The sequence below is a fragment of the Neopelma chrysocephalum genome, unplaced genomic scaffold (assembly GCF_003984885.1).
Source record: "Neopelma chrysocephalum unplaced genomic scaffold, ASM398488v2 Primary Assembly neopelma1_59, whole genome shotgun sequence".
Classification (NCBI taxonomy): Eukaryota; Metazoa; Chordata; class Aves; order Passeriformes; family Pipridae; genus Neopelma; species Neopelma chrysocephalum.
The window spans coordinates 18,452,371-18,479,879 of record NW_020897714.1 but is presented as its reverse complement, the minus strand read 5'-3'; the positions used below and the strand labels follow the sequence as shown (position 1 = coordinate 18,479,879).

The following is a 27,509-nucleotide window of genomic DNA, read 5'->3' as shown; positions in this document are numbered from 1 at the left end:
CAGAAAGCACCAGGAATAATATTTTTACACTTTAAGAATTTTACTCCAAGCAAGTTCATAAGGACAGAGACACGTGTAGGAGACAGCCACGGGTGATGGCTGGGGACAGGGAGCGCAGCAGCCAGAGCTGACTCTGGGGCAAGAGGAGGCAGGATCACATAACCCAAGAGTAACCAAATTAGACCCACAGCTCAGGGATGAGGTAACAAATTGAAACATCCATTTGGTTGTATTATAGCAACTTAATATAAAGTTAAATAAATTTATTTAATTAATTTATTATATTTATTTATATTATATTAAAAAAATTAAGGCACTTAATACAAAGTGATTAGATATTGAATATCTAGTTGCTGGTTCTTGATGCAGATGTCCCCCCACTGCTGCCATGAGATCTCCCTGTGTAACCGCTTCTCTAAGGACAAGGTTTATCTGAACCAGGCTGGTCACTTAGAGCTGTTTTCAAATATATTAGAACTTTCTAACAGTCACTACTGAGCTCCTTTCTGTGAAATCAGCAGCGCCCATGTGCTCCTTTCACTCAACACATGAACTATGTTGTTTGTAACACACTTGCAGGCATCCAGGATTAATATTTTCAGTGAAGTTTGTTTCAAACCAGCCCTTGGGAGGATCTTTTCTTTCCTCCTGGGCTGGGGTCTGGGATCCACGCTGCTCCAGATGGGAAATCTGAAGGTACGGTTGCCTGGTGGGGCAGTCACCAGGGAACGCCTGTGCATGAACTGCTGTGGAAGAGCTGCAATGGTTTGGTAATTCGAATCTCTCCCCACGTCTTTTGCTCCAGGAGACAAGGTGGAGCACTGGAGAGAAGGTACTGGAGGCGGGATGGGGCCAGCAAGGGCAGAGGGCAGAAGGCTGCTGGCTGGGAGCAGGACAGAGGTTAATGCACCCATGGTGAACTTCCCTGGGAAGCCTGGCCCCGCAGGAGGGTGTGTCCTCAAGGCCAGAGGATGGGAATCCCGTTCCCTCTGCCTTTTCCCCTTTAGCCATACTTCCGTGTGTAACTTGAGACAAGCTGGGGAAGAAAAAAGAGGAAAGAAAAAAAAAGAAAAAGGGAAAAATAGCGCAGTTATTCCCGCCTCTGCCTCCTCCTCTCTCTCCTCCCCGGCCAGCCAGGAGCCACGTCACCGTCACCCAGCGCTGGCTTCAGGGCTGCTCAGCCTGGGGCTCTCCGGGGCACAAACCCCAACTTTCAGCCTAAAGCAGGGAGAGGAAGGCCCTAGCCTGGGAGAGGGAAAATACACCTTGGTGGAAAAGTAATTAAGGGAGACATCCAGCCTGGAAGGCAAAAGGCACCCACAATCAGTGAAGAGAAGAGCCTGAACTTTGCTCCACAAGAAGGGAGGGCTCTGTGCTCAGGGAAAAAGGAAAGTTAAGCCGGAGGAGACTGTTCACTCAGTTGAGGCTCAGGGAAGAAAAACTCCCTGCCCTCACCCTCCCTGACTGCAGAAAGTGCCACACTCCCTTCGTCCCAGAGGAGCCCCCCCGCCCCCGGCACCATGAACATCTTCCGCATCCTGGGCGATATCTCCCACTTGCTGGCCATCATTATTCTCCTCCTGAAGATCCTGAAGTCCAAGTCTTGTGCCGGTGAGTGCTTCCATGCCTCAGGGAAGGAGGGTGGTCTTTCTTGGAGGGCAGCTTGATGAAGGGTGCAAGTAAAATGGGTGCTGGAAAGGCTAGTGATAGCTCATACAAACTGGAAGCCCTCCCCACTGGGCTCTCGCAGGGAAGTCATCCTCCTCCTCTGGAAGGTGTCCCTGCCAGAAGGAGAGCGCTGTGTTGGAAGGATGTGATGTGGCAAGGCACACAGCCTCGGGCAAGTGTTGGTCTTGGGGTGGTGAAGTGAAGGGGAGGGCAGCAAGGCCAGAGGGAGGTGGAAAATGAGAGTAAGAAGTTGTGGCAGCACCAACACCAACAACCTGGAGAGAAAGCTGCTTTAGGTTGGAGGTCCTGCCAGTGGTGGACAGGTGCCAGAGGCTGCCCCATCCTGGGATGAGGAAATTAGGACAACAGCTTCCTGCAGGAGGATTTTGCTGAGTTCATATCCCCGGCCATAGATTTTGGGGCTGGGCTGCTGGGGCTGTGACCATTATCACTGGTAGAGAAATGGGTGGGCCTGACTGCATCTCCCAGCCAGCAGTGACCAAGCTCCATCAGCATCCCTGGGCTGGTCCCACAGCTCTTCCCTCCTACGTCAGATGTCACATCACACAATCCCTGATGAGGTGGGCAACAAAGGCGGAAAGGAGGGAGAAGAAAGGCCTTTTGATGACAGTAAGGACCGAATTGGCCAAAGCAGCGGACATGCCCACTGGGCGCCAGTCCCTACAGGCACGGCTCAGTGGCATGAGCAGGAGCCTGCCTTGTTACTTGGGAGTCTCTGGCCAGTCCTGGGGTAGGTCTAGAGCTACATCAGCACCTGCACACCAGACCTGGCTCACAAAACAACATGCATATATACAAATGCTTCCAAAGAAGGCATAAGGGGAAACCACCACCCTATGGGTCCTTCCCTTCATCTGCTTTACCTTCCTTTTGTCTCCCTGCCACACAGGAATCTCTGGGAAGAGTCAGATTCTTTTTGCCCTTGTCTTCACAACCCGCTATCTGGACCTGTTCACAAACTTCATCTCTGTCTATAACACTGTGATGAAGGTAAGGAGAGGGCAGTGCAGCAGAGGTTCCCCTCAGCTCGCCGTGGTTTTTCAGGGAGGTGAGGGTACACGGTCATTAAGTGAGTTTTTCAGCCAGGAAGTGTGGGTAGAGATGCTTCCTTCGGTGTCACTGGCTCTCCATTGAAAAAAAAAACCACCTCACCAGAGCCAGTGAGTGAGCTGAGCCACATTTAGTACCACTAAAACTAGAATGAGATGCTGTGAACCAAGCCTGGGTGTCCTTGCACAGCAGGAATGCTAACAGAAGGCTGCTACCAAGCCAACCTCTTCACACAGAGCCCCAGAGGGACTCAAACACATGTGATCCTCATGGTGGAGCAAGCTTTACTTGACCACTGGAGCATCTCCAGCAGAAGTCAATCCATAAACCAGCACAGGAAAATCATTCACCACCATCTGCCCCTGGCATGGCCACACCAGAACCAGGTTTACGGACCTTTGGCAAAGCTGTCCTCTAAGCACAGAAGGTCTTGTCATCTCCCTTCTCTCCCCCAGGTCATTTTTTTGATATGTGCCTATGTCACCGTGTACATGATCTATGTGAAATTCCGGAAAACATTTGACAGTGAGAATGACTCTTTTCGCCTCGAGTTCCTGCTGGTCCCTGTTACAGGCCTGTCATTTCTGGAGAACCACAGCTTCACCCCCTTGGAGGTAAGGAAAAGCTGAGGCAGGAAAAGGGAGGGGAAGCAGCAGCCTGACACCAGGCAGCAGAGGGAGAAGCATGTTGAATAACTGAGATTTTTAACAGTAAAAGCAAGCAGGAAAGGCAAAGTTGGCAGGCCTTGAAGATGCTCAGTGCTGTCTCCTCTCAGTCCCAGCACAGCAGGCTCATTTTCCCCAACTTCAGCAGCACTATTCATGCCACTTACACATCAGTGCTTTGCCAAAGGAAAAGCTTTGGGCCTTAACACACATTAACCAGCACTGACTCCCCACTGCCTTCGTTTTGCACCTCACAGATACTTTGGACCTTCTCCATCTACCTGGAGTCCGTGGCTATCCTTCCTCAGCTCTTCATGATCAGCAAGACAGGGGAAGCAGAGACCATCACAACGCACTACCTTTTCTTCCTGGGCCTCTACCGTGCTCTCTACATTGCCAACTGGGTCTGGCGCTACCACACAGAGAATTTCTATGACCAGATCGCTGTAGTTTCTGGGGTGGTACAAACCATCTTCTACTGTGACTTCTTCTATCTATACGTCACCAAAGGTAGGTAAATAGGTTGGTATAAATCTAAAATGTTTATTCAACACTCTTGCAATGCACAGTGGAGCTGCAGCTTGCCATGCGTTAATCCTTGCATGACTTCATTCTTCGCTGTATTTGTGATGCATATTGTGCACCTGAAGTCCAGTTTAAAAAAACCATTTGTTGAATGCAAGTGGGCATCACTGCTCACAAAGCTCTAAAATGCATGTGAAACACAGCAGAAATTAAACCAGAGCTAAGCCTAGTTTAACCCCACCTTGGGAAGTTAACAACTGAGGTACATTTAAATTCTACATTCATTCTGAAAGATTATGAATCACGCAAAAAAAAAACCAACTTTGAGGAGGAAAAAATAGCTGCAGGCAGACAATGTACCTGAGAAGGCAACTGCAGACATATGGAGATATTATTAAGCCTACTTTTCCTTTGATGGGAAAGATGTAACATTGTCAAGAACTAATTCTGTAGGAAGATGGGCATCTGCACAGAAGAGACGCTTTCCAAAATCAGATGTCCCTCCCATTTCAGTGCCATGTTTTGGTAAATGGCTACATACCAGAGCTAACAAGTGCACTGAGGGCATAAATTCTGGTAGAACACACTGTGGTTTGCCGAGGCTGAAGTACACTTTAGAACATCTTTCTGTTGAGGAGGACAGAATTGGATGAAACTGCCTGAGTGGACAACTATTTTCTAGTCTGCCAAAAGCAATAGTGATGGCCTGTGTTTGATGTTTCAAGGGATGGATTTTTGGTAGCTTCATGCACTGTACATGCTGATAGAGAGGTGACAGGAGCACTGAGCAGGTGGCTGGCCTTGGCAGATTAAGACTTCCTTCTGTCATTCAATATTTTTGTAGCCAGAAAATCACTTTGTAAAACTGCCATCAAGGTGCTCGACGTCAATTCCTTTTTTTTCCTTTTCAGAACTAATTCCCAGTTTAGCTTCGCTCCATTCATGTGTCCTGTGTCCTTCTGTATTTTGTGAGAAATCGATACCCTTTGTAGTTGTGATGGTGGAACAAAAGGGGGATAAAACACAACTGTTGGCTTTTGGTCTCACACCACTAGTGACAGAGCTGCAAAATTTAGATGATACAGGAGGCAGAAGAAAAAACATTTGTCCCTGGAACATCACAGCAGGAAGAGAATTGCTTTTTTTTCCCTCTTTTCTTTTACACAAATGTTCTGGATCATGGGAGAGAAACAGTGTCTGAAGATATGCAAATGCTTTGCAGTCATTTATGAGAGCCAGCAATATTATAGCAGGTTGCATCTCTCTTACATTCTTTCAAAAACCCCAACTTTTCAAAACATTTCTAACACTGAAGAACTCAGACAAAAGGGCAGCAATGCTGAAGAAAAAAAAAAGCAAAAATGTGTTATGTAAAGAAATGTATTAAATAAGACTTCAGAGCCTATACCAAAGCATTGCAAAGGGATTTTTATAGAATGCTACTTCTTTTTATCTTGTTTTCAAAACTAGATGAGCTCCTTTCTGTTTAACACAAGGACATGAAAGATATCCTGAGAAAGCTTTCAGCTCCCCAAAGCTTGTATTTCACTGAATGGCTGGGGTTGGAAGCAGATAGGGGAAGGAGAGGGGGAATCATCTAATCCATGCCCCCACTCACAGCACATTATTCAAAGTCCTGTCCAGAAAGGTTTTGACTATCTATAGGATGCAGCCTTTCCAGGCAACCTGTGCCGGTGTCTGACCACCCTCTGTAAGATGTTATTTTCTGATATTTAAGTGGAATTTCCCATTGCCCCACGTTCTGTCACTGGGCACCACTCAGCAGAGTCTGGGTCTGCCTCCTTTATTGTTCCATCAGGCATTTGTACACATGGGTGACATCCCCCTTTGCCTTCTCAAGGCTGAACAGTCTCAGCTCACAGCCTGCGCTCATATGTCAGATGCTCCTGTGGTCCTGCATGAGCTCCAATATGTCCTGGGAGCCCAGAGATGAACCCACCACTCCAGCTGTGGCCTCCCCAAGGCTGAGTAGAGAGGAAGGACCCCCACGCTGGCCCTGCAGCTCCAGAGGCTATTTGCTTCTTTGTCACAAGGGCACATTGGCAGCTTGTGTTCAACCTGGCGTCCACCAGCACGCACCAGGGCCTTTTCTGCCAAGCCCCCTTCCAGCTGGGCAGGCCCCAGCACCTACTGGTGCCTGGGGTTGTTCCACCCCAGGGGCAGGACATCCATTTGTATTCACCGACCCTCACAAGTTCCCCCCAACCCATTTCTCCAGCCTGGCACAGTCCCTGTGGCCCCACCTGGTGCATCAGGCACTCAATACCCTCTGTGGTCCATTGTCAGCACATTAGTACCCTTCCCTCTGGCACCCAAGAGAGACAGGCCCCAGCACCCACCCCCCCAGGGTGCACCCCTGTACCAGGCCAACAGCCACCATGCCCTGCCAACCACCACACATCCAGGGCAGCTGCTGTTCCATGCACCCCACCAGAGGCATCCCTGCCATCTCAAGTTTCAGGGTGGGCCAGGCTTAGGAGGGGCTGGCCACAGACCATTTATTCAGGCCAGGGTCTATATCAAAAGAGGAAAGCACTAAGGATAGCACATCATTAGAAAAAAAATTAAAAGGGTCCACATTGGAGAGCAAGTAACCATGGAAAAGGAAACAGGAACCTTTTCCTTTAGCATAAAGGATAATAGCTAGCTTGTGGAGATTCCCCTCTTAGCAGCAATTTTGTAGTGGTTGTCTCCCATTTGCAGTTTGCAAACCTGGCACCCCACTACCCCATGCTCTAAACAGCAATTTAGAAAAAATAAAATTGTTGAAACAACAAAACAGTTGAATTCCCTGAAGTTCATTCATTACCTTTTCTCTTTTGCACAGTCCTAAAAGGAAAGAAGCTAAGTCTCCCCATGCCTGTTTGAAGATATTCCACTGACAACGCAAGAAATTCTGAAGATGAAGCTTTTAAGATCACAGCTTTCCTTCCCTGGCCCTTTTTGACTAACGGATGGCTCAGCCAAGTTTCAACCTGGTGACAGGAAGACGAGGCTTGGAAAGCTGAAATGCTTTTGATCCACGAGACTCTTCCCCTCCATTTTTTTATTTTTTCTCACTTGAATTTGGTGCTAGTCTAAGTAGTGCTGGCCAATACCGAAGTAGTGCAAATTATTCTCTCCTGGCTCTTCCCAGCATCTACCTCCAGAACACACCTCTACCTTGAACATGCGGCAGTACAAGGAGTATAAGGGAATTTGTAACTCCTTTTAGTTCTTTGGCAAGTCCCCGTGGTAAAGGGACCATGGTACTATTAAGTCTGATAGCACAGACAAAAGCTGCTGACCTATTTCACAGGTGGCCACATCTGATACAGCAGATGCTACAAACTGTTATTTTAACTCTGTATGAACTAACACCCTCTTCAAAATTAAGTCTGCCTGACCCTCTCCCTATTTAGGTCCCATAACATTCAAGAAAAACACATTCCCTTTGAATTATATGAATCTTCCAGTTCCACAAGTATTCAAATATCCTCCCCACTCACTCACTTTCAGTTCCTCATATCCTACAGATGGGGACAATTTCAATTAAAATTCAGTGGGTTGCCAAGAGGTGTTTCCATCTCTCTGAATTTGACTTCAAGAACTGGGAAGAACAGGGGCAAAGACGGCTTTACATTTCATAAATAAAGACAAAGTTCACAATTTATTGACAACAGTGTTTTTATTTATACCTACAAAAGAAAACAAGATGGTATCAAAAGGACAATTTACAAACTAAGAATAGTAACATAGCTCTTAGTATCCTGTGCCTGACCACCACAGATCTATGAATCTCTCAATTCAAGTCTTTATTAATACAACAGGAATGTGTTCAGAGACCAGCAGATGTGTGAAACAAGATGCTGATCCCACACAAAGCCACTAACCCTTCCATTGTTCAGAGAAGTCCAAACAGTAAATTGCTTCAGGAAGTGGGAGGGGAGGAGACACCCAACTCATCTGACACTCCCACAAACTTTTTACAGATTGAAAACAATGCAAACAACACTAGAGACTAATGCTTTATCCACAAGGGCTCCCCAGCTGGTATATGGAACAGAGCAGCGAGCACCAGGTGGGACAGGGGCAGCACATGCCACGGTGCATTTATGCACTTAACAGTCTGGTTGACACTCTGAACTGAACCGAGACCCGGGACTTCAGCTGACCTCAATGGCAATAAAGCAAGACTTGGCATCGATGTTTACATGTGCACAAGTCCCCCCAAAAAGAAGTGAAAGCTATAACAGACTATAAGGCAGCTTTGGCGGTCCAGAGACCCTTTTTAAAGCCAGTCAGTGAGATGTCCTACTCCTACACCCCTCAAACACATTTCTGCATTCAACTCTCAAATTTAAAACAAAGAAAGAAAAAAGAAAAAAAGCTCTATATTTGCTTGTGAGGGAGGCCAAAGACAAATCAGTCAGTGCCTGGATAAACAAAATGTTTTTGGCTTTCACTTAACACAAGCAAAGGAACTTCCTGCCCAGGCACTGGAATTATAAAATGGGATGAGGGAACTGAGGTTCTGGAAGATCTCTCCCTTCTCCCTGTCAGCAACCTGCCTGTGTACTGCACTCAAAAAAAAAAAAAAATAAAAAAAAGGCAGCACATTCAACCCCCAAAATTTTACTCTGGTAAGAAATTAAATTTAAAAAGAAATCATTTCTGTATAAGCAAGCTCTTTTCCAGGGCTATAAGAAGTTCCACTCAGCTACAGAAGGAGTGGGCTGCCTTGTTCATCCATATGCAAGAACGCCAACAGAAAAAACCCACAAGCCCCTGCACTCTCATAATGCAAAGAGCATGCCTCAAACCAGGAGACGTATCCATTCTTTTGTCACATTATCAGATCAAGAGCAGCCAACTCCTGTTATCATCTACTGTCTCTGAACCGTCTGGTATTAGAAATAACAAGTCAACAACATGCTTTACTAAAGAGGGGAACCCCCCTCACACCCACCTTAGCCTGTAAAATAAACAAGTTTAATTTACGTATTTACTAAAATTTCACTCTTCTCTAACATTTTCTAAAATACTACCTACCTGCAAGAGCTCAGCTCAAAGGGACCAATGGAGCAGGGAAATGCACTCAAAAGCCAGAGAAAGCAATAGTCAGAGCAAAGGTACAAAAGAAATAAAGCTTCAGAATCAGGATGCACTAACCAGCTCACTGCTTACCTCATGGAAAGGAGATCCCAGTCAATCTCCTTCTCCTCCTCTCTTTCTCCCCCCTTGCCCTCCCTCCCAGCCCACTCTATTCAAGCCTCTTAAATTCAAGTGTGGAAAACTCTGTCACATTTTATTGAGCGTAGTGGCATTCAGAACATTCCCCATGGCAAAAGGGAGGGAGTTTGTGAAGGACAGACGAACAAGATACGTTGTTCATCATTTGTTTAGTTTCTTGGCTCTCAAGTATGACTTCTCTCAATAAATTCAACAACAGGAATTTAAGAGCAGAAACTAATTTAACAATAACCAAGCTCCGCATGAAATAACTTACTTGACTGAGTATTTTAGCAGTGGTACCCACAGCAACTATCAGGTTTTCAGGTATCAAATCCAAGGCAGGTTTGGTCTCAGACACTGGATTTTTAATTCCAACCTCCCTACTGCTGGCTGCTACAGGTATGAGAAGATGGGGCTTCCAGAGCTGTGGAAAATGCCGACAATAAGGCATCACTCTGAACACTGCCAGCTCAGACAAATGAGCAGAGTTTTCCTATAGAAAGTCATCTACGATAAGATTACAAGCAATAATAGTGAGCTACTTTAAAAAAAAAATAAGATTAGGAGAAGTGAGCATTGCTCCCTTGCATTTATATTTTAATTGAAGTGCTTTTTGGCTCCCCGAAGTTTCCCACCTCTCTTGATACTTCCTGAAATTAAGTTAACATGTTACAGAATAGAAATTTCTTCCTCTCAAAAGCAAGTTTTCACACAAACCTTAGACACCAAGATGATCGACCTGGGACCTATCTGCCTTATACCCATTTCCTTTAGAGAAAATAAAATTTCCAAACTCATCAACATGCAAGATAAAAATAATGAATTTCTAGTCAACTATATATACCTCTTAAAAAAAAAAAAAAAGAAAAAACCAAAGAGGACAGGGTCATTAATGTGGACTGGGGGCCATTTTTGATGGGCTTAAGGGATTTGAATGGTGAATTCTAAGTCTAACCTGCATGAGAGACATCACAATGGGAAAGAAGAGAAAGAAAAGGTTCCTTTAAATGCAAGAGGTCTACACTGGTCACCAAGTGGTCTCATTTGCGGGAGGGGGGCGGGGGAGGGGGTGGGGGTGGGTACTGGTAGGTGGCAGTCTGTCCCATATAGCCCATCACGTTAGTGGCAGGGGGCTGCGGAAACTGTTGTGACATGAGCGGCTGTGGCTGCTGGCCCGAGCGCCCCACCATCCCTGCATACTGCTGTTGGGTAGTGCTCTGTGAGGTTCTCCCAGCGGTGGCAGCTGTGGTGCTGGCACCATAGCCACTAGCACTGTACTCTGCAGTGCCATAGCCACTCGTGCCATAGGCAGCTGCTCCATAGCTCCCTTGAGTGTAACCATACTGGCTCTGTGCTGCCCCAAAAGCAGAATTTGGGCTCCCGTAGGCACTGCCATAGGTCTTGTTGGCTCCGTTGGCATAACTGTCAGCACGCTCACGGTCTCTGAAGCCACCTGAGTCTCTCCGGCCCTCTTTCACTCCCCGGAGCCTCCTGTCACACTCTTCCTGGTACATCAGGTTAGGGTTGTTTACTGAACTGCTCGTTCGGTAACGAGAACGACCTCCTGGCGATGGATATATTAAGATTTAGTACCATGAACAAGTCTTAAACAATGAATTCTGGAACAACTGTGCCCCTATTTTTCCCCTTCTACATTCCCAATTTTGCCCACAAGGAGCACATTCTTTTGACTGTAACTTCCCTGCATAGCTGTGCATATGCCTCATCATTTTGTTCAAAGTGTAAACACAAAGTTCAACAAGGGTTCTTTATGCACGTGCTTGGAGACAAGAAAACGGAAGAAATTCAGGGCTAACTTGGAAATATAAGGAAACTTCTTATTCGTTCAAGGAATGGGAGCAAAAATAGTCTCAGTCCCTGAAATAAGTCAGTGTATCCCTTTACTCATTTCAATTTTGCATGGGTATCCACATGCATAGTGTTGCGTGTGCTTAGGTAGGAGCCATAAGGAATTACTTACTTCAAATGAAATCAGCCCTGTGATGACCTTATCAGGAGAAAAATAAAATTCTACAGCTCAGGTAAAACAGGGGACTGCCTCTCTGTTGGGACATTATGTAGATATACTACATCTACATAACATGTTGTGACCTCGAGTACTTATCTGTTTGCTATCTTAAGACTTGCACTTACTATTTCCCTACCCTCTTTTAATCTTTCCCTCCCTCAAAAATGGGGAACCTATTCCCTGTGTGGCCCTTCTCCCATATGCCTTTACCTCCACCACCACCTCCTCCTCCTCTGTGGTCCACAAGCTGCATCAGCTTTGGATTGATGGCTTGATTGGCTTCTTCCAACACTTTGATAAGCTCCCTGGCTTGTTTCAGGTTTCCTGGTGTGAAGAAGGTGTAGGCAGTACCTTTGTTGGTACTACGTGCAGTACGGCCAATACGGTGCACGTAATCTTCGGAGCTGTTCGGATAGTCGTAGTTTATCACAAATTTAACATCTTCCACATCTTGTGAAGTGCCCAGGAGCGAAGCACAGTGAAGGGGTGGGGTTGAGGAAAGGGGAGAAGAAGAGAGGACGTGCCAACGAAAGGTGGGGAGCACGAATGCAGGTGACAGTAATAAGAAAAAAAAAAAGCAAAGTTAGTAATTGCATGGAATAAACACAAGACAGACTCATCCCAAAAGAGCAGAAGACTCAAATTTAAGACTATCAGGAAGAAAGGTCAATGTCCTGAAATAGAGTAATAATTTTAAAGCAGCTCTGCCCTGCACTCAAAGTTATCCTCCCCAGAATGCATTTCTCTGTCTTCCTGTATCAGACATCAGTGTTTGTGAATAAGCTAATTGAATTTTGGGTTTTTCTTTTTAAACACAATCTGTAAAGTGAAAATGTCACCAACAGACAGAGCAAACTAGGGTGGAGGAAGGGTAGAACTGCCATGGTAAAGCTTTTACTCTGTTGGGAGAAGTCTAACAAAAAATAACAGTAATGAGATCACTTACCTTCCACTCGGTAACATGAAATAAAAGGCAATCTTAAAAATATTTCCTTTTACAGTCCTAATAGAATACAGTGAACTAATTTCCCTAGCCTAAAGCTTAAGACACTCCAATTACATTAGTATTATTCAGCCAACTCATTAAAAATTATGCAGACCTAGAATATCTTAACTCAGCTTTGCAGTTATCGCCAGAATGCATTGCACTAACATTTCACTGTGCTGCTCTGTCCAGTTCTGGCAAGCTTGCATAATTTGGACAATCCTGAATTCCATCAGCAATTTCCTACTTCCAGTGTCAGATGGAAGCAGGAAACAAAATGATCAAAATGGCTTTGTGTGCAAAACAGTATTAAAATTTGGGAGATCAGAACTGTGTGCTTTACAAAACGACAGACTTTGTAAACTTGCAGGACAGAAATCAAGCAAATGTTAGTGTAACGCTTCAGTGAAAGCACCTTAAGTACCAAAAGCACCTATTTACTATAGTATACAATATTTTCAAATGCAGTTTTACAGTAAATGCCCTAACAGCTCATAAAAAAATATTTAAAATCTGCATTTTAACAAGAATATTCTGAAAATATCCAAGATAAAACACAGATTTTTGTGATTTCCTTTCCCTTTTTTTTTTTTTTTTGGTTTTAAAGAGAGAAACATTCTCTGTTTGTTACCAGACCGATGCACACTCCCTCCTCCTGTGGGAAACCGCTGCAGCCGATCCCGTCTCTTTGCCTTTTATTTTTGGCGGCCTCCTTTCGAAAACTCCGCCCTCTGACACGGGACCACTGGAGCGCGGGGAGCATGCATCAAGGGTCCGTGGCAGCGAGAAGTCCCCACACACGCTCGCTCTGTGAACTGGCTTAGACGCTTCTCTGTAGCCCCATTTGGTTGTGAAGCGCCGGAGAACCTGGGTTCAGGTAAGTTTCAGGTCCTCCAACGCTTTTTGTCCCCTATTTGGGGTTCTTAGGGGCAATTGTCAAAAAAATGAAGATACAAAAATTACATCCAAAGGGTCAGACTGCATCTATTGCCCAGACTGCATCAATTTCAAAGGGGTTGTAGGAAAAATAAAAACATGAGGGTTGTAGTGACAAGAGGGGGACTTTATGTCTGTTTCTTATTACAGCAAAGGGGGGGCTCCTCAGTCTTTGCTGACTCCAAAGTCCTGAATCACACCAAAAAAAGGGAGTGAGAAGGCAGGTTTCACAGGGGGCTGCGCGAGTCTCCAGCTAGGGTCCTTGATGCAACAGGTTTTTTAAAAAAGGAAAGTGAAGTAAAGAGAGGAGTACGTGTGACAGATTGCATCTTCACAGCCAGAGTGTAACTAGACTGACAAACTCCAGGCTACATGGTCCTCAGTCAGTCCTGTTTTGCACATCCAGTAGTAAGTGACTTCAATTACCAGAGAGGATACAAGGATGTGCTTTCCTAGCAGAAAGCACAGGGAATCGTAGCTATCAATGTAGACAGAACTGACTTGACTGGGGAGGAGCAGGAAGAATGGGAAGGCAGGAAGAGGAAGAGGCAAGGGTGTTTTCCAGACTAGAAAGTGGTCCTGGTAGAGCACGCAGCTCGCTGAAGAAAAGACCAGAGCGCGTACAAGACTCAGCTTCTCCAGTCTAGCATGCTCCAAAGTGTTTGCACACACTCACAATCTTCCTGCACTTTTAGAAGATAATGCAGCAGGATCAAGAATTGAGACTGTGAATCATTTTTGACAGCTACCTGGGAAACATTCCCTTTGTCAGACCATCAGAACACCCTATGGCACAGACAGTCTCCAATTATTAATCGGGACAGACATAAACTAGCAAACATGCTAGTCTAGATGTTTAGACCATCACTGTAGATGTGCCCCCACCCCTGCACTGAGAATGATCTGCAGCTGATATCAAAGCTTCTGTTAAAGAAAACAAAACAAAACAAATTCAATGTTTTTAGTTTAATAGACTGAACAAAAAAATAAAGTAAAAAAAAAAAAAAAATCAGTGCAGAGAGAGGACCTCACTCCAGGGAATTATCACAAAGAACTTATTACGGGACTCAGAACTTACCTGGAAGAAGCTTTTTTGAAATCAATGTTCCATTAGGAAGAGGGAAAGCCCTGGTGACTCAGCCAAAAGGCGCGCGCCCCTGTTTTATGTTATTTAGGTAGAAGCCTTCACTTTCCAGGATCTTGGAGGAAGTCGTCCAGAAGTTTGCCAGTTAAGTGACTTATTTTAAGCAGCAAACTCAGGGCCCCAAAACAAGCAGAGATGTTGTTCAGTAACAAGAAACAGACTCTGAGACCTTTCCCCCTTCGCTCAGGTGAAGTGTAGGATGGGAAGTGGGAAGACTGTTTTCTGAAGTGTTATCCAATTGAGTCGTTTTGGGGGGAGTGGTTTGGTTTTTTTTGAGGGGGGTGAGGCTGTTTTAAATGTCTAGGCAAGATGCACAAAGAAGCTACCAGCACATAGCAAGCCTGTTTAAAAAATGCTGCTAGAGAAAGCAGCTCTCTTTCATACAAACTGGTTTCAGGCCTCAGTCCCTTCTCCCAACAGGCCCAAGTTCTAACTGCACAGGTCCAGACATGACCCTAGAGGGCAGAGACTGAAGTCCATATAATCACTTCCTGAGGAAGTGACAGATGTTTTTTGAGGGGGAAGGGGAAGGAAGGGTGAAGGTTGTGTGAACAAAGGCTGCCAAGTCTAAGTAATGGTCTGCCTGTATTAAAAAGTGACCATATGATGCACAGCACAGCCACCCTGTCAGCATATGAAGAACACTCAGGTAACTGAGGCTTTTAACAAACTATTCTCCGAGTTAATCTGCACTGATTTGCAGTAATTTTGTCTAAAATCTACTACAGTGAGACATTGATCCCCAAGTAGTTTATCCTCTACCAAACCCAGGGTGGGCAGAGTATTCAATGTCTGTTATTAAAACTCGGAGCGCTTCAGAAGCCATCCTCCTCTTCTGTGGTGGGCAGATGTAAAAGGACTGTGCTCAGCACACTGTGTTTCGCAATACAAACATGCTTATTATAAAAGGGGGCACAACTGATGCATCCAGACAGATCATTTTCATACCACCAGAACAGAGCTGTGCTATTCTGATTCAATTACACATCTGTTAAAGGCCATATATCATCTCAGTGGTCCTGCCTAGAAGGAACACAGAGGAGGGAAGGTTACATGTCAAGACCAAAGATCTGGAGCAGTGCTTTCTCAGATGTGAATACATCTGCAGGGTAAACATGCATGTACACTGGGGTTGGTATGTTCAAATCTGTGGTGTGTCATATGGGGAGAATGTTAGCTATTTGCTGTCGAAATGCTCTCCCACAACTTTCTACTTGAACTTTATCTGACACGCTCTGAACTGAGAGCAATCCATCCCTACTATCCAGCAACAAAAGCTGGATTTGGGGAAGAAGTGAGTGTGGTGGAAGGGTTGGGTTGCATAATTGGACGTCTCTTCTCCCTCTTGGCGATCGATTGGTCATGCCTAGGCCTTGCTGCAGACCAAAGCCTGTTCATTAGGAGCAGGAAGAGACTTTGAATATGAAAGAAAAAAAAAAAGATTAATGTTAAAAAACGTATTTCATTTGTGGGGGAAAATCACGCTTTGAATTTTTTTTTTTTTAAAGAAAACATTTTTCAGTCCAAAGAAGAAAAATATGCAGCAGTAGGCAAGAGTGGTCTATGTGTACAAACCTAGCCCACGAGATGCAACGTCGGTAGCAATGAGGATAGGAGCCTTTCCAGAACGAAACTCTGTAAAACAAAGCATGCTATGAAGAAAGATTGTTAAAAAAGATAAAGTTACCTGAACTTGATTTACACTAAATGCTCATTTTCCAGAAGCTAGGGAGGATGGGTCAATCCCAGAAACCCCAGCAAGTCAGGATATAATGCCTCAACTATTTTTCAAAATCCATCTCTCTGGGTTAACAAATTTTCCCATTGTGTTTTGTCAAAACAAACAAACAAAAAAAGGCAAATACAAGTACTGAAACTAAAGAGTACAAAGGCAAAGGAAGTTCTTTTAAATGCATCTATTGGGTCTGGAGTTAAAAAAAAAGACTGGAGAAAAGCATGTCTCGGTAAAATAGGTACAGCAGCCCAAGTTATTCTCCCCTCAGTTGTGGACTCACCATTAAGCACCCAATCTCTTTCTGGCTGACTCTTGTCTCCATGGATACACATAGCTGGCCAACTGCCAAACAGAAATGTACATTAGTAGGGACAGAAAGTACAGACATTAAAGGCAACAGGACGCTTTATTGGCATTTTGTTTAAAATGCAAAACCATAAGATTTAAGAAATATTTTATTCCCTATCCTCCTCTGGCCTCTATCTACCCAGCATGTGTACTGTAAACCCATTACCTACATAAACAACCATCAAAGCCAAATCACATTTGCCATACTGATACACTCTCAAACAGCATATCAGGATTCCAATACACTAACAAACCTGCACTGTTTACAAATACTCTCTCTTGCACTAATGCTTTGATGGACTGGAATCTTCTGGGAAAGAATGACTGAATTCAGCCAAGAAAATAATGGACAAGTTGTTCCCAACAATAGCATCATGAACACTTAAACATTACTGCTTTTGATTACAATTTCTGTTTCCCACTAGAAAAAAGTGGAGGGAGGGAGGAAGCTAATCACCCATCTCTGCGCATCCTTCGAGTGAGATCATCACATCGCCTCTTTGTCTCCACAAAGATGATAGTCTTGTTTTCCTTCTCTGCCATGATTTCTTCCATCAGTTGTATCAGTCTAAAACAGACATTAAGAACTAAGATGTATGTCCACATGTACCAGAATACAGGAGCTCCCTCCCAGCCAACATTGAGTACATACACAACATACATCCACATAGGTCAGTATCACACAGAATTTCAGTCGGTTGTACAATGGTATGGTCAGAATACACACAAAAGATTAGTCAATCACAGGGCTTACTTATTTTGTAACACTCTAAGGTTAAATAATACTACAAGTACTTTACTATTTGAAACTTCTAGTTGGCTTACAAAGCAATGTGGATTTTTAAATACAACCAAAGAAAGTGAAATGGTACGAAAATTAGCTTACTTATGATCTTTCTCACTTTCCATGCATACATCCACTATCTGCAGGATATTGTGGTTGGCACTCAGCTCCAAGTTTCCCACATTGATCTGAACATAGTCCTGCAGGAAGTCCTCAGCAAGCTGGCGCACTTCTTTTGGCCAGGTGGCACTCCACATCAGAGTCTGTCGGTCAGGCTAAGAAAAAAGGAAAACGGATTTATTAAAGGTACTGGGCTTGGAATAGGAAAACAAAGGAGGCTGTGCTTTTACAACGGTCACGCACCCTGATCTGGTCAACAATTTTACGAATTTGGGGCTCGAACCCCATGTCCAACATTCTGTCTGCTTCATCCAGCACCAGGTACGTACACCGACGAAGGTTGGTCTTTCCAGCCTCAAGGAAGTCAATCAGGCGACCTGGTGTAGCAATGCAGATCTCCACACCTTCAGAACAGAATAGGGAAAAAGAGTAAGGCTCTTCATTTGAATGTCAACTGGTATTTTTAGTCAGAATGAATCACCTTCCAGAGCAAAATTGTTTTAAAAAAAAAAAAAAAAGCACCACCCTCATTCGTACCCAAGATTGAGTCATTTCAGTAGAAGCCCTAGTTTCTTTTAATATTTTTTTCCATTCTGAAACTACTGTTACAGTGCCATTAGAATAATAAATGCAGTACAGAAGCTAAAAGCTTACTGTCAGAAAAACACCAGTGAAGAGCTGTCCAAAAATCAGAAGTTAAATAAAATTCTACTCAATCCTGACCCATCTTCATCCAGAATTATGCAGTCTAGAGAGGTGTCTAGAAAAATCAGAGCAAACTCCAGCTAAACTTCCCATGTTAATCAAACATGAAGTGCTCCTCCTGCTCTCTGAGTTAAAGAAATTCCACTTTTTTTAAAAAATATATAAAGTCAAAGCATGGGCTTTAATACTGAGCAATTATGCACCAATAGTGAGAGAAAACCATCCTGACTGTATTCATGAGCATAAAAAGAGAGTTTAAATATTCATAAACTAATATCCACTTTGGCAATTCACACATTCCTTAAAAGGAGGGTCTGGTTTCCACCAATTCCCAGATCTCTCAGGTTAGTATTTCAGTGTTACTGAAAGGTCCACAGAAGGCAAGTTTAGTGAAACAGGGAACATGAAAAAGGTTTTCTTCATAAGCAGAACATCTACTTTACAGCACTCCAGAAAGGTGTACAAAAACCCAGTAAGCTGATCCTCCCAAGGATTCTTCATGTAACTTTGGACTCTTCCATTAAGATGCTACTTTTGAATTGGAATGCACTACAGTTTTCTCAGAGCTACCCCACAGACTTTTACCATGCACACCTTTATCCCATTACTGCAGTTTTCAATAATGACTCTGCAAATTGCAGTGGTAAGTGAAATTTTCTGACGTCTTGAATAGATCTGTATATATAAGCTTACCTTGGTAATACTTCTTACATCTTTTCACATAGTTCTAATTATGTTTTTTTAATCTAGTGAAGATGAAAGCCATCATCACGTTCCTGCATTTGAAATTTTATGCAACCGGCCCTTGAAATGAGGGCTAGGACACTTCAGCACTACTGTGCTACAATGGTTGCTGTACAACCACGGTTCCTCACCATTCCCAACTCCAGTCCTGTGCTATGTACACAAAGGCATTTACAGAACACTACAGGGTACATGAAGAGAAATAGGGCTTAGCGCTTGAGAACAATTTAAAAAACAAACAATAATTTAAAAAATTCCAACCAGAAAAAGAAACACACCCTCTCCCACCATGTAAAGAAGTTTCTACACATTCAGAAACTAAGTCTGATTACTTGAACAAACCTAGGCAGGAAACCTGAAATATGCCTTATGCAAAATCCTTCCTTAAACTTGCTGGTATTGCATTTCCTCAAAATAACCTGTTCTCTTTCTGGGAAGTTTCCTTTTCCCCTTCCTACATCCTGGTGACCTTCACAAGTCGAAGTTCAAAGAGAAAACAGAAAGGAAATCTGACATCCAAGTCACTATATAACAAAGAAGAGAACTACCTCACGAACTCTCATTATAACAGGAAAAAGAGCCAGCCACTCACTCACTCTCACCACCTTCCAAATAGATTTTGAGAAGAGTTGTATTTTTACAGAGCTTTTACAATATCACTTCCTCCAGAAACTGCAAACACCCACTTTAAAATTACCTCTTTCTAGATCTCTGATCTGGGGACCTTTAGGTGCTCCTCCATATATGCAGGTACTCTTCAGTCTTGAACACTTGCCATAATCATCAGCCACCTGCTGCACTTGCTGGGCCAACTCTCTAGTAGGTGCTAGAACAAGACACTGCAAAAGGAATTGATTCAGGACAGTCAAGCTGCATACACATTCCTAACTTAAAATCATAAGCAAAGTTGGACCATCTGCTCTCTATTAGCTAAAGCATTTAAATATCTTTAGAACATGCACAGAATCTCTAGAAATTGCACAGAATTTCAACTGAGTGGGATGTTCACATTGCAATGGTAAACATTCTTCCACTTACTATTCTGATACATCAATTAAATAAAGCACACATCTCATTAACGATGCCATGCCATACACACAAAAAGGAAGAGAATCAACGAACACTTACAATTGGGCCATCCCCTCTCTCCAAATATGGCTGGTGGTTGATGTGAACAATTGCAGGCAACAAATACTGAAACAGAAGAAAACAGTATTATATAATATCTAAAAATCAGGATTCTGAAAAAAATATACTTGCATTTATCCAGCAGAACTGAAGATTTTCAGAGCTGCCGACCAACCATATCTGCTTTGACATGAGCACAAAATATAGCTGCTCAGCACCACTGAAAGGAAGGTTCATTTCAATTTGGAGTCTAAGTCAGCCAAATCGAGCAATCTTGGCCCTAACAACTGCTTTTCATAAAGGATAAAAATCCTTTTGAACACTGCAGTTTAAATTAATGTATACCTTGAAGACTTTTAACTTGTCTGGTTAATGAAAGACATGTTAAAGAGAACATCCTGTTTTTTAAACTGCAAGGCAAATATAGACCAAAGAGAAGTGACTAAGCATCCAAAATCGAAGACACGCACAAAATACTGTGTGTATAACCTGTGACGTATGTGTTGTGTCACAACAGCCTGTGAGTACAACAGGCTAGCTGAGCTGAAATTTAAGTCTCCCCCATGATGCAATAAAGAAAACTTTAAAAACCTGTAATCATCTCACTTCATTCAAGTAGTACTGACAAGCCTAAAAACTACTAACGCACAGGTAATTTCTGCAAAGCGACCAGGAAAGTTAGCTAAGTAAAGGAAAGAATACGCACTGCCAGAGTCTTCCCAGAGCCGGTCTGCGCAATGCCCACCATATCACGACCGCTGAGGGCGAGTGGAAAGCCTTGGCACTGAATTGGAGTGGGTTCTGTGAAGTTCTGGTCCATCAAGGCATCCATCACATACTCTTAAGAATTGTAGAAAAGAAAAAAATTGTTAAAAGATTACTGAGGTTTTACAAGACCTTTTAGAAAACAGACCCAGTAACTGTTTAGGTGTGTTCTGAGTAATCCTCATGATGTTAACAAACAGCAAAATACTTACGGGGAAAGCTGCACTGGTGGAAGGCAAACACCGGTTTGGGGCAGCCCTCCATTCCTCGAATTGTTATCTCTTTCTTCCTTCGCAATTCTTCAACTTCATACTATTTATGTTGAGGGGGAAAAAAAAGAAAAATGCCAAATGTCAGCAGAGACTTAAATTGCATAATTCTAACTGCTAACTCTCTTCACACCTCTGGATAACAGCTTTGTTAGAGAACTGAATTGAAACAGAGATCTAAAAAAACTACCTTCCTTAAGATTTTATTTTAAGATTGAGTTATTGTACAGTTTCTGCAACATTTAGAGGTATGAGCTCTCTAAGTAGCCTAGAAGGACTACTGTCTCTGTCTTCTTATAAACAGCCCTTTTTAATGAAAAGTATATTGACAGACTATTTTTAGGAACCATACTGTTTCCAAAGGCCAGAAACAACCAACAGCTTCAAAAGAGATTACAAACAGAGGATAAGAAACATGCTTTATGTGGCAATGCTAAGAATTAAACAAACTAAATAGGACCTAATATACAATAAACCGAAGGCAGGACAGTCCTTCTCCTTCAATTAACACATGCCACAGGTGGCCAAATACAGAGTTCTTGCTGGACAACTTGCAACTGAGAAATGTTGCTTGGAACTGTTTCGGAACCAACACTTATTTCTGTGTGAAGGAAGCCCAGATAGCACCATTATGATAACCCAAGACCTAACAATTTTTCTAAGTAATGGAACTCCTTGTAATATTGCTGAAATGTGTATCCACATAAGCGTAATTTTAGAATCAGAAAATCTAGACCAAAAAATCCCACTTTATCTTCCAAGTCCAACTGCCCTTTGCAACGTTTCCACAATTCATGACCTTATTCTAATGCTCATTAGAAATCAATAGAGAGATACACATCAATAACAGGTACTTTATTCACAGCAACAGATTGACTATTTGTGAGAATCTCTTGAGCTTGAATGAAAAGTTAAAGTGGGGAAAATGTGAAAATCCTTTTCGCTGGTTAAGTCAACGACAGCTACAGCAGCTAATGCTAACTGTAGTTCAGTAGTTCAGGTTGTATCTTTCAGAAGTCAAAGCCTCCTTCAATTCCTTTATGCCAGATGAATTTTTCACATAAGGATTTGTAAGTCTATGTAACTGGATAATGACAGTTTGTTTGTTGCCTCATGTTAAGAACAAATCTCTAAATTTCTAATATAAAAATGCATTACAGACAGAATAAAAGTCCCTAGACTGAAGTCAGATAGGAAGAAAAGATTACTGTAACTACAGAGTAAACACAAAGTATTGCACCCAGTTTTGAGCCCCCAGTGTGAACAGGATACTGTTTTAACAGAGCATGTCCAATTATATGGGGAAAGCTGGAGGCTGGAGTACAGGTTGGGAATAAAGACTGGGAGTGCTGGATTTGTTTAGCTCGGGAAAGAGCAGGCTTACAGTGACCTTTAACTGCTACTTTCAACCATTTTCAACCTTCAATTTAACTGCTATTTTCAACCACTTCTAACCAGATGAGTCGCTGTAGAGAAGATGTTGCAGATAATTATTAGGGGGGAAAACATACCACGAGAAACATCAAGCCCTGAGACAGCCACCCAGAGAGGATATAAATTCTTCCCATCCCCGGGATTCATACTTAAAAGGATAAAGCACTGCTCTAGTCCTGCAGTTTCCCCTGCTCTGAGCAGAGGCTTAGACTATATATCTCCCCATGGTCTCTTTCAGCCCAAATTATTTTTACAATAAAATATTACTTGTAAATGTTTCTCATGTATTTCTGCCATTTTTAGTTCATTATTTTATGTCATCTCAGGGCCTCTCCAATACTGTAACTCCATTTCTTTAAGTCTTGTCTCCACGGACAAATTGCTAGACCAGCACTATGATGATGAGTTACAAATGACAAAATATAAAATATCTAAGAACAGAAGCATCACCTCTGCTAATGTTAAATACTGAAGGGAACAAGAGCTGGTACACACATCAAACAAGCCTAATGAAGAGGCAGTTCTATTATAATCTGTCCCAGACTTCCCAGGACAAGTTTTTCAACTTGTGACATTTTCTGTTGCTGGCAACATGGAACAGACAGAATCTGAGAACTTACTGGGGTAAGCCTGGCCACTTCTGGGTGTTCCACGTAAAAATTCTTCTCAAACTTGGGCAGTTCATTCAAATCCCATTTTTTCTTACGCAAACGTTCTCCCGGATTCCCAAATTTCTTTGGAGGAAGAGGACCTCCGCGACTTGCTCCAAACCTAGGAATGTGAATGTTAGTTATTAAAAAAAATACTTAATATTTAAAAACTATTTCAAAATCACTGGAATTTGCAGTTTTCTTAACCATTTTCCATTCTCTTTTCCCCAAGCTGACACATGAGCACAATATTCTAGCAAAAGTCACCCCCCTCAAATCACTGTGATGGTATAAAACTTCTTGAAATAACATAAAACTGCTTTAAGTCAGTTCTGAACCCCAAACCGTCTTATTGTACATCACCCCTTCAAAGCTTCTGTCTCGAAGACATGGCTGTGGGTACACCTATAGCACTTGCATTACCTATACAACTTCAGGTTGTCCTGAAAGTGACAGTGCACTAACAACATGGTCAGATCAAAAGGATGAAAAAATCTCTAATTACAAGTTCCTTCTATCTCTCTCAAGTTAGTTTTACACAAAATAGCTACTTCATTATCTCCCCCTCTATATCTCCTCTCCTTTCTTATCAAAAAGTACGTCTCAAATGAAAAACAGAGTAAAGAACAGAAAGTCCAGCCAAGCCTGCAAGTCCACCTGTAATTCTGGAACCAATGAAATAAAAAAATTAAAAATTATTTTTAAAACACAGTCTAACAGGAATAAAAAAAGCCAAAAAAGTACCTGGGGAAAACCACATCCCCTCTCAAATGCATTTTGATGAAGACTTAAAGGAGTGAGAAGCTCATATTTACAAAAAAATTTCCAACTACCATAACAATTCAAATGTTATTGCTCTAAGTGTTTTTAATCCAAGTTATTTCATATACTTCAAAAGGTTAAGAACTAACTGTAATGACTGGCTAATGCAATAAGCAAAATGAGCTCATGGTAATAAGTTGTAAGAGTAACTAAAAACCTAGCGGCATGAAATTATTTTTTACTGTAAACATCATGAATTATATTTTAAAATTCCACCAAAAAAAAAAGTTACAGCTTTTCTATTAGTATCATACAAACTCAGCAGAAGGTACTTTTCCAAATGCTATCAGGTCAAATTTTGTCCTAAAGCTATAGCTTTCTGCTAAACATAGAATTCATGAGACATGCACATTTGAAACAACTCTTATTTAGACAGCAAATCTAAAGTGTCTGCATCTTTCCCAGGTAGTCCACTAGTAAATAAAAAACTGTTAATGAAACAAACTGAAAGCAACGAAAACCCCAAAGCAACCTTCTTACAGGAATAACTTGTGGGGGAAGGAAGGGGAGGAAGAGTTGCTAAAAAATAAACAAGATCTGAATTATCTTAGGTAAAAGACTATCTGCTCAAACATTAAGGGCATATGTTCTTTAAATCACTTCCCAATGGAAACCACAAATTATAGTGACTAAGAGACCAAGAAAACAGAACTGAAATCAACATTTTAACAGGAAGAAGGGGTTAAATTGTCAGAAAAGCTAAGTATGGTAGATATAATCTAACTTAAAATCTACTAAGTTTTAAAATGTTTGCTTTGTTGCAACTGCGCATTAAGCATCTTCCATTTCTTATAAATATCCCTTATTTGCTAACGGGTCAAAATGGCAACTATTTCTGTATCCAAGTAGTCCCTACAAAACCCATAGTCTCACTGAAGTCCAATGGAGGTTCAAAGGGTTAATGAGTTCCCTCATGAAAGGAAACATATGACAGGGCTGATTGCAAGCCTGGACGCTAGAACAGCTGGTACTGTATTTGTCCCGCAGCTATCCAGAGGGAAAAACCGATGTATTTTACACTGAAGTCACATAGTTTCAGTTTTCCATTCTTATACACAATATGCCCAGATACTGCCCTGAAAGACGTGAGCCCTACAGCAGCCCTTGAACCTGCCTGTTGAGGTTTATCTACTGAACTGGCAGTAACTGACATTTTACATTCTGACTACAAGTAAAATGAGATTCCAATTCCAAGTAAACTGATTTGAATCTAGGAATATTACCCTGATTTGCCAACAGCTCTCTTTAAAGTGTAAATTCAGTCTGGCTCAAAACATTCTTCTGACATACTAGTGATGCCATCATTTCTGGGACAGAACCGATTAAATTTGATACATTCCAGAGCAAAACATTGTAATTTTTCATCCTAAGTAGTCACCTACAACTCGTTCCTGACAAGAGGGAACCAGAAACTTGTATTTCATTAGCCTACAAAACAACTGGTGATAAACTTTCAAATGATGTTGAACCAGCACACTGGGTAGCCTGAAATTTTATACAGCTTATTTATGAAGTATGATGGTTATTAGCGGTTACAAGTATTCTCACACCTTAAAAGGACATATATAACAAATTGAATTCTAATGCATTAAAACTTCCAGGATAATGTGCCAAAAAAAAAGATTTCTCGTGCAAATGCCCAAAACCTTCACAAAAAAGCATGTAGGCAATCCTTTTACTCATGCAAAGCCCCTGATCAAAGAGAAGCATCCACTATAATCAAAGACTTTACATAAAATGAGATTACACTAATTTTAAGGCACATCAAGTGTCATGTCAACGCTTTGGCCTGTATTCTTTTAAGTAACTGTAAATAAATCTGCATACTCAAACTCACTGACTAAACTCCAAAAACAGTTGGGGTCTGACCTATCTCAGACTTGCCAAAGCGCTTACTCCAATGTCCTTGTGTTAAACTGAGCTGGAAATCTCATAGCGGAAAAACACCAGAACCCTCCTCTCTGTGGAAAAAAAAATGAAAGTATCTTTTAATTTCAGAACGTGAAATGTGGGTGTAAGATAAAGCAATGATATAACTATCTCCCTTCACAGACGACCAGAAACTAAATGTTAAAGTGCATTGCAACATGCAGCAAAATATTCTTTAATCCCTCTGTGGAGAGGGAAAACAAGAAGAAAAGGAAGTGGGGAAAAGAAAAAAAAACCGAGAGAAGACTTATTAACTGGGATCTAGTCTGTCATATTAAGAATAACAGAACCCACATGATATGTTTATTGCTAATCCTTGAGAACCAAGGCCTAACTACTCGTGATCTGAAGGACAGAAAATGCCACTTTCCAAAATTATTTCCAACTTTCTCTTTAAAAAGGTCTGGCACAAATGCCTTATTACTTTCAGCTCTTAAAAAACTCGAGCCTCAATCCAGTTATGTAGTATAATACCACTGTATTTATTTATTGCTATCATTCTCAGAAACAAGAAATCACATCAAATCAAACCTGCAAAAGCCTTTTCCAAGCCAAACTTCCTTTAAATAATACACTCAAGAGTATCAAGTACTAGGGTCTCTACAGAGCCACACGAACAATTCCTGTTGTGCTACATAAGCTTGGCAAGTGTGGTCCAGGGCCACGTTCGCCGTGATCCCCAGTACCGAAGTCCCCCGCATGGCAGCAGTTTCCAATCCCACTTCCTCTCACGATAAACCTCGGAGCGCAGCTGAAATCTTCCCCCAGTGCCATCCTTCCAGAAAGTCCAGAAGGAGCAATGACAACCCGAAGGGCAGAGGAACCAACCAACCCTGACAGGAACACCAAGACCTTCGTAGCTTGCAGGGGGGGCGGGTACGGGGGTCGCAGGGTAAAGAAGAGGGCTGGCAGAAAATTATTGGGGGCGGAAGGGGTTGTGGATGCAGGCCTTAAAATTGCAAGCAAGGCTCACAGTTACACACGAACGACAGAAAAGCTAAGTAAAAAATTTTAAAAGCCCACCACCCCACGTTGTTGTCAGCTCCCCCAACCTCCACACGAGAATTCGTGGAGAAAATCCCAACATATGGGATTTTCGCTCTCCCAAAACCGCTATTACAGCGCACCCCCCTCTCTCCGGCCTTCCGCCTTCCCCAGGCCCCCAACGCGGCGGTTCAGCTCCCCCCATCGCCTCCCGGCCGTGACAAACCCCCCCCTTACCCGCCGCGGTCTCGGTCGCGGCCCCGGTCCCCGAAGCCTCTCATCGCCCCCGGAGGGGTGGGCGAGAGGCAGCGGAACGCCGGCCGTGGGGACGGCGAGGGGCTGGGGGTACGGGGAGAGGGTCCAGCCAGGGGCGGCTGCGCCTCGGAGGACTCGCTTTGCGCCACCTCGCCTCTTTGGTGGGACACAAAGGGAGAAGAGGTGGTCAGTGGGTCCGAGACCCGCTGGGCGTCAGCGGCCGGGACGGCGGGGCTCTCGGTCGGCTCCAGGGCCCGGGCAGTGTGGAGACACCAGCGTCTTCTTCCTCCGCGCTCCCGGCACAAAATGGCCGCCGCCGCCCCGGCCCGCTCCGCTTACGCTACGGGCGGCGCGGCGCTGCGCAAACCGCGGCACTCCGAGACGCCTACGCCTATTCACGGAAGCCAGCTACGCACGAAGCTCGCGCGGCGAAACACCGCCCCGCGCAGCAGCAGGCGGGCTACGAAAGGTGCGTGGAGTTCTTTACTTAGAGCCGGTGCTCCGCGCGAGGAAGGCGGGCGGGAGAAGGAGAGCAACGCTATTCCCCAAAGTCTACTGCGCAAGGAGCGCGCTCCGTAA

At 43.2% G+C, this 27,509-nt stretch overlaps 2 protein-coding genes across 4 annotated transcripts; one reads left to right on the top strand and one right to left on the bottom strand.

Moving 5' to 3' along the window:
- The first annotated feature begins 1,132 nt into the window (after positions 1 to 1,132).
- Positions 1,133 to 8,530, top strand: KDELR3 (KDEL endoplasmic reticulum protein retention receptor 3). Its single transcript, XM_027680240.1, has 5 exons — positions 1,133 to 1,611; positions 2,579 to 2,679; positions 3,195 to 3,353; positions 3,662 to 3,914; positions 6,778 to 8,530. Exons 1-5 carry the CDS (start codon positions 1,521 to 1,523, stop codon positions 6,816 to 6,818), a joined length of 645 nt encoding a protein of 214 aa, XP_027536041.1. The 5' UTR covers positions 1,133 to 1,520; the 3' UTR covers positions 6,819 to 8,530.
- On the bottom strand, positions 7,599 to 27,269 carry DDX17 (DEAD-box helicase 17). Of its 3 annotated transcripts, none has more exons than XM_027680230.1 (13): positions 26,913 to 27,269; positions 22,911 to 23,061; positions 20,800 to 20,899; positions 20,529 to 20,662; positions 19,823 to 19,888; positions 19,392 to 19,533; positions 17,489 to 17,649; positions 17,228 to 17,400; positions 16,799 to 16,909; positions 16,274 to 16,335; positions 15,834 to 15,893; positions 11,404 to 11,643; positions 7,599 to 10,728 (listed from the first exon to the last, which is right to left on the bottom strand). In XM_027680230.1, exons 1-13 carry the CDS (start codon positions 26,954 to 26,956, stop codon positions 10,205 to 10,207), a joined length of 1,968 nt encoding a protein of 655 aa, XP_027536031.1. In that variant the 5' UTR covers positions 26,957 to 27,269; the 3' UTR covers positions 7,599 to 10,204. The 3 variants fall into 3 exon arrangements, with proteins under 3 accessions (XP_027536031.1, XP_027536032.1, XP_027536033.1); XM_027680231.1 differs by lacking the exon at positions 26,913 to 27,269 and adding an exon at positions 25,659 to 25,711; XM_027680232.1 differs by lacking the exon at positions 26,913 to 27,269 and adding an exon at positions 25,632 to 25,650.
- Positions 27,270 to 27,509: the final 240 nt, after the last annotated feature.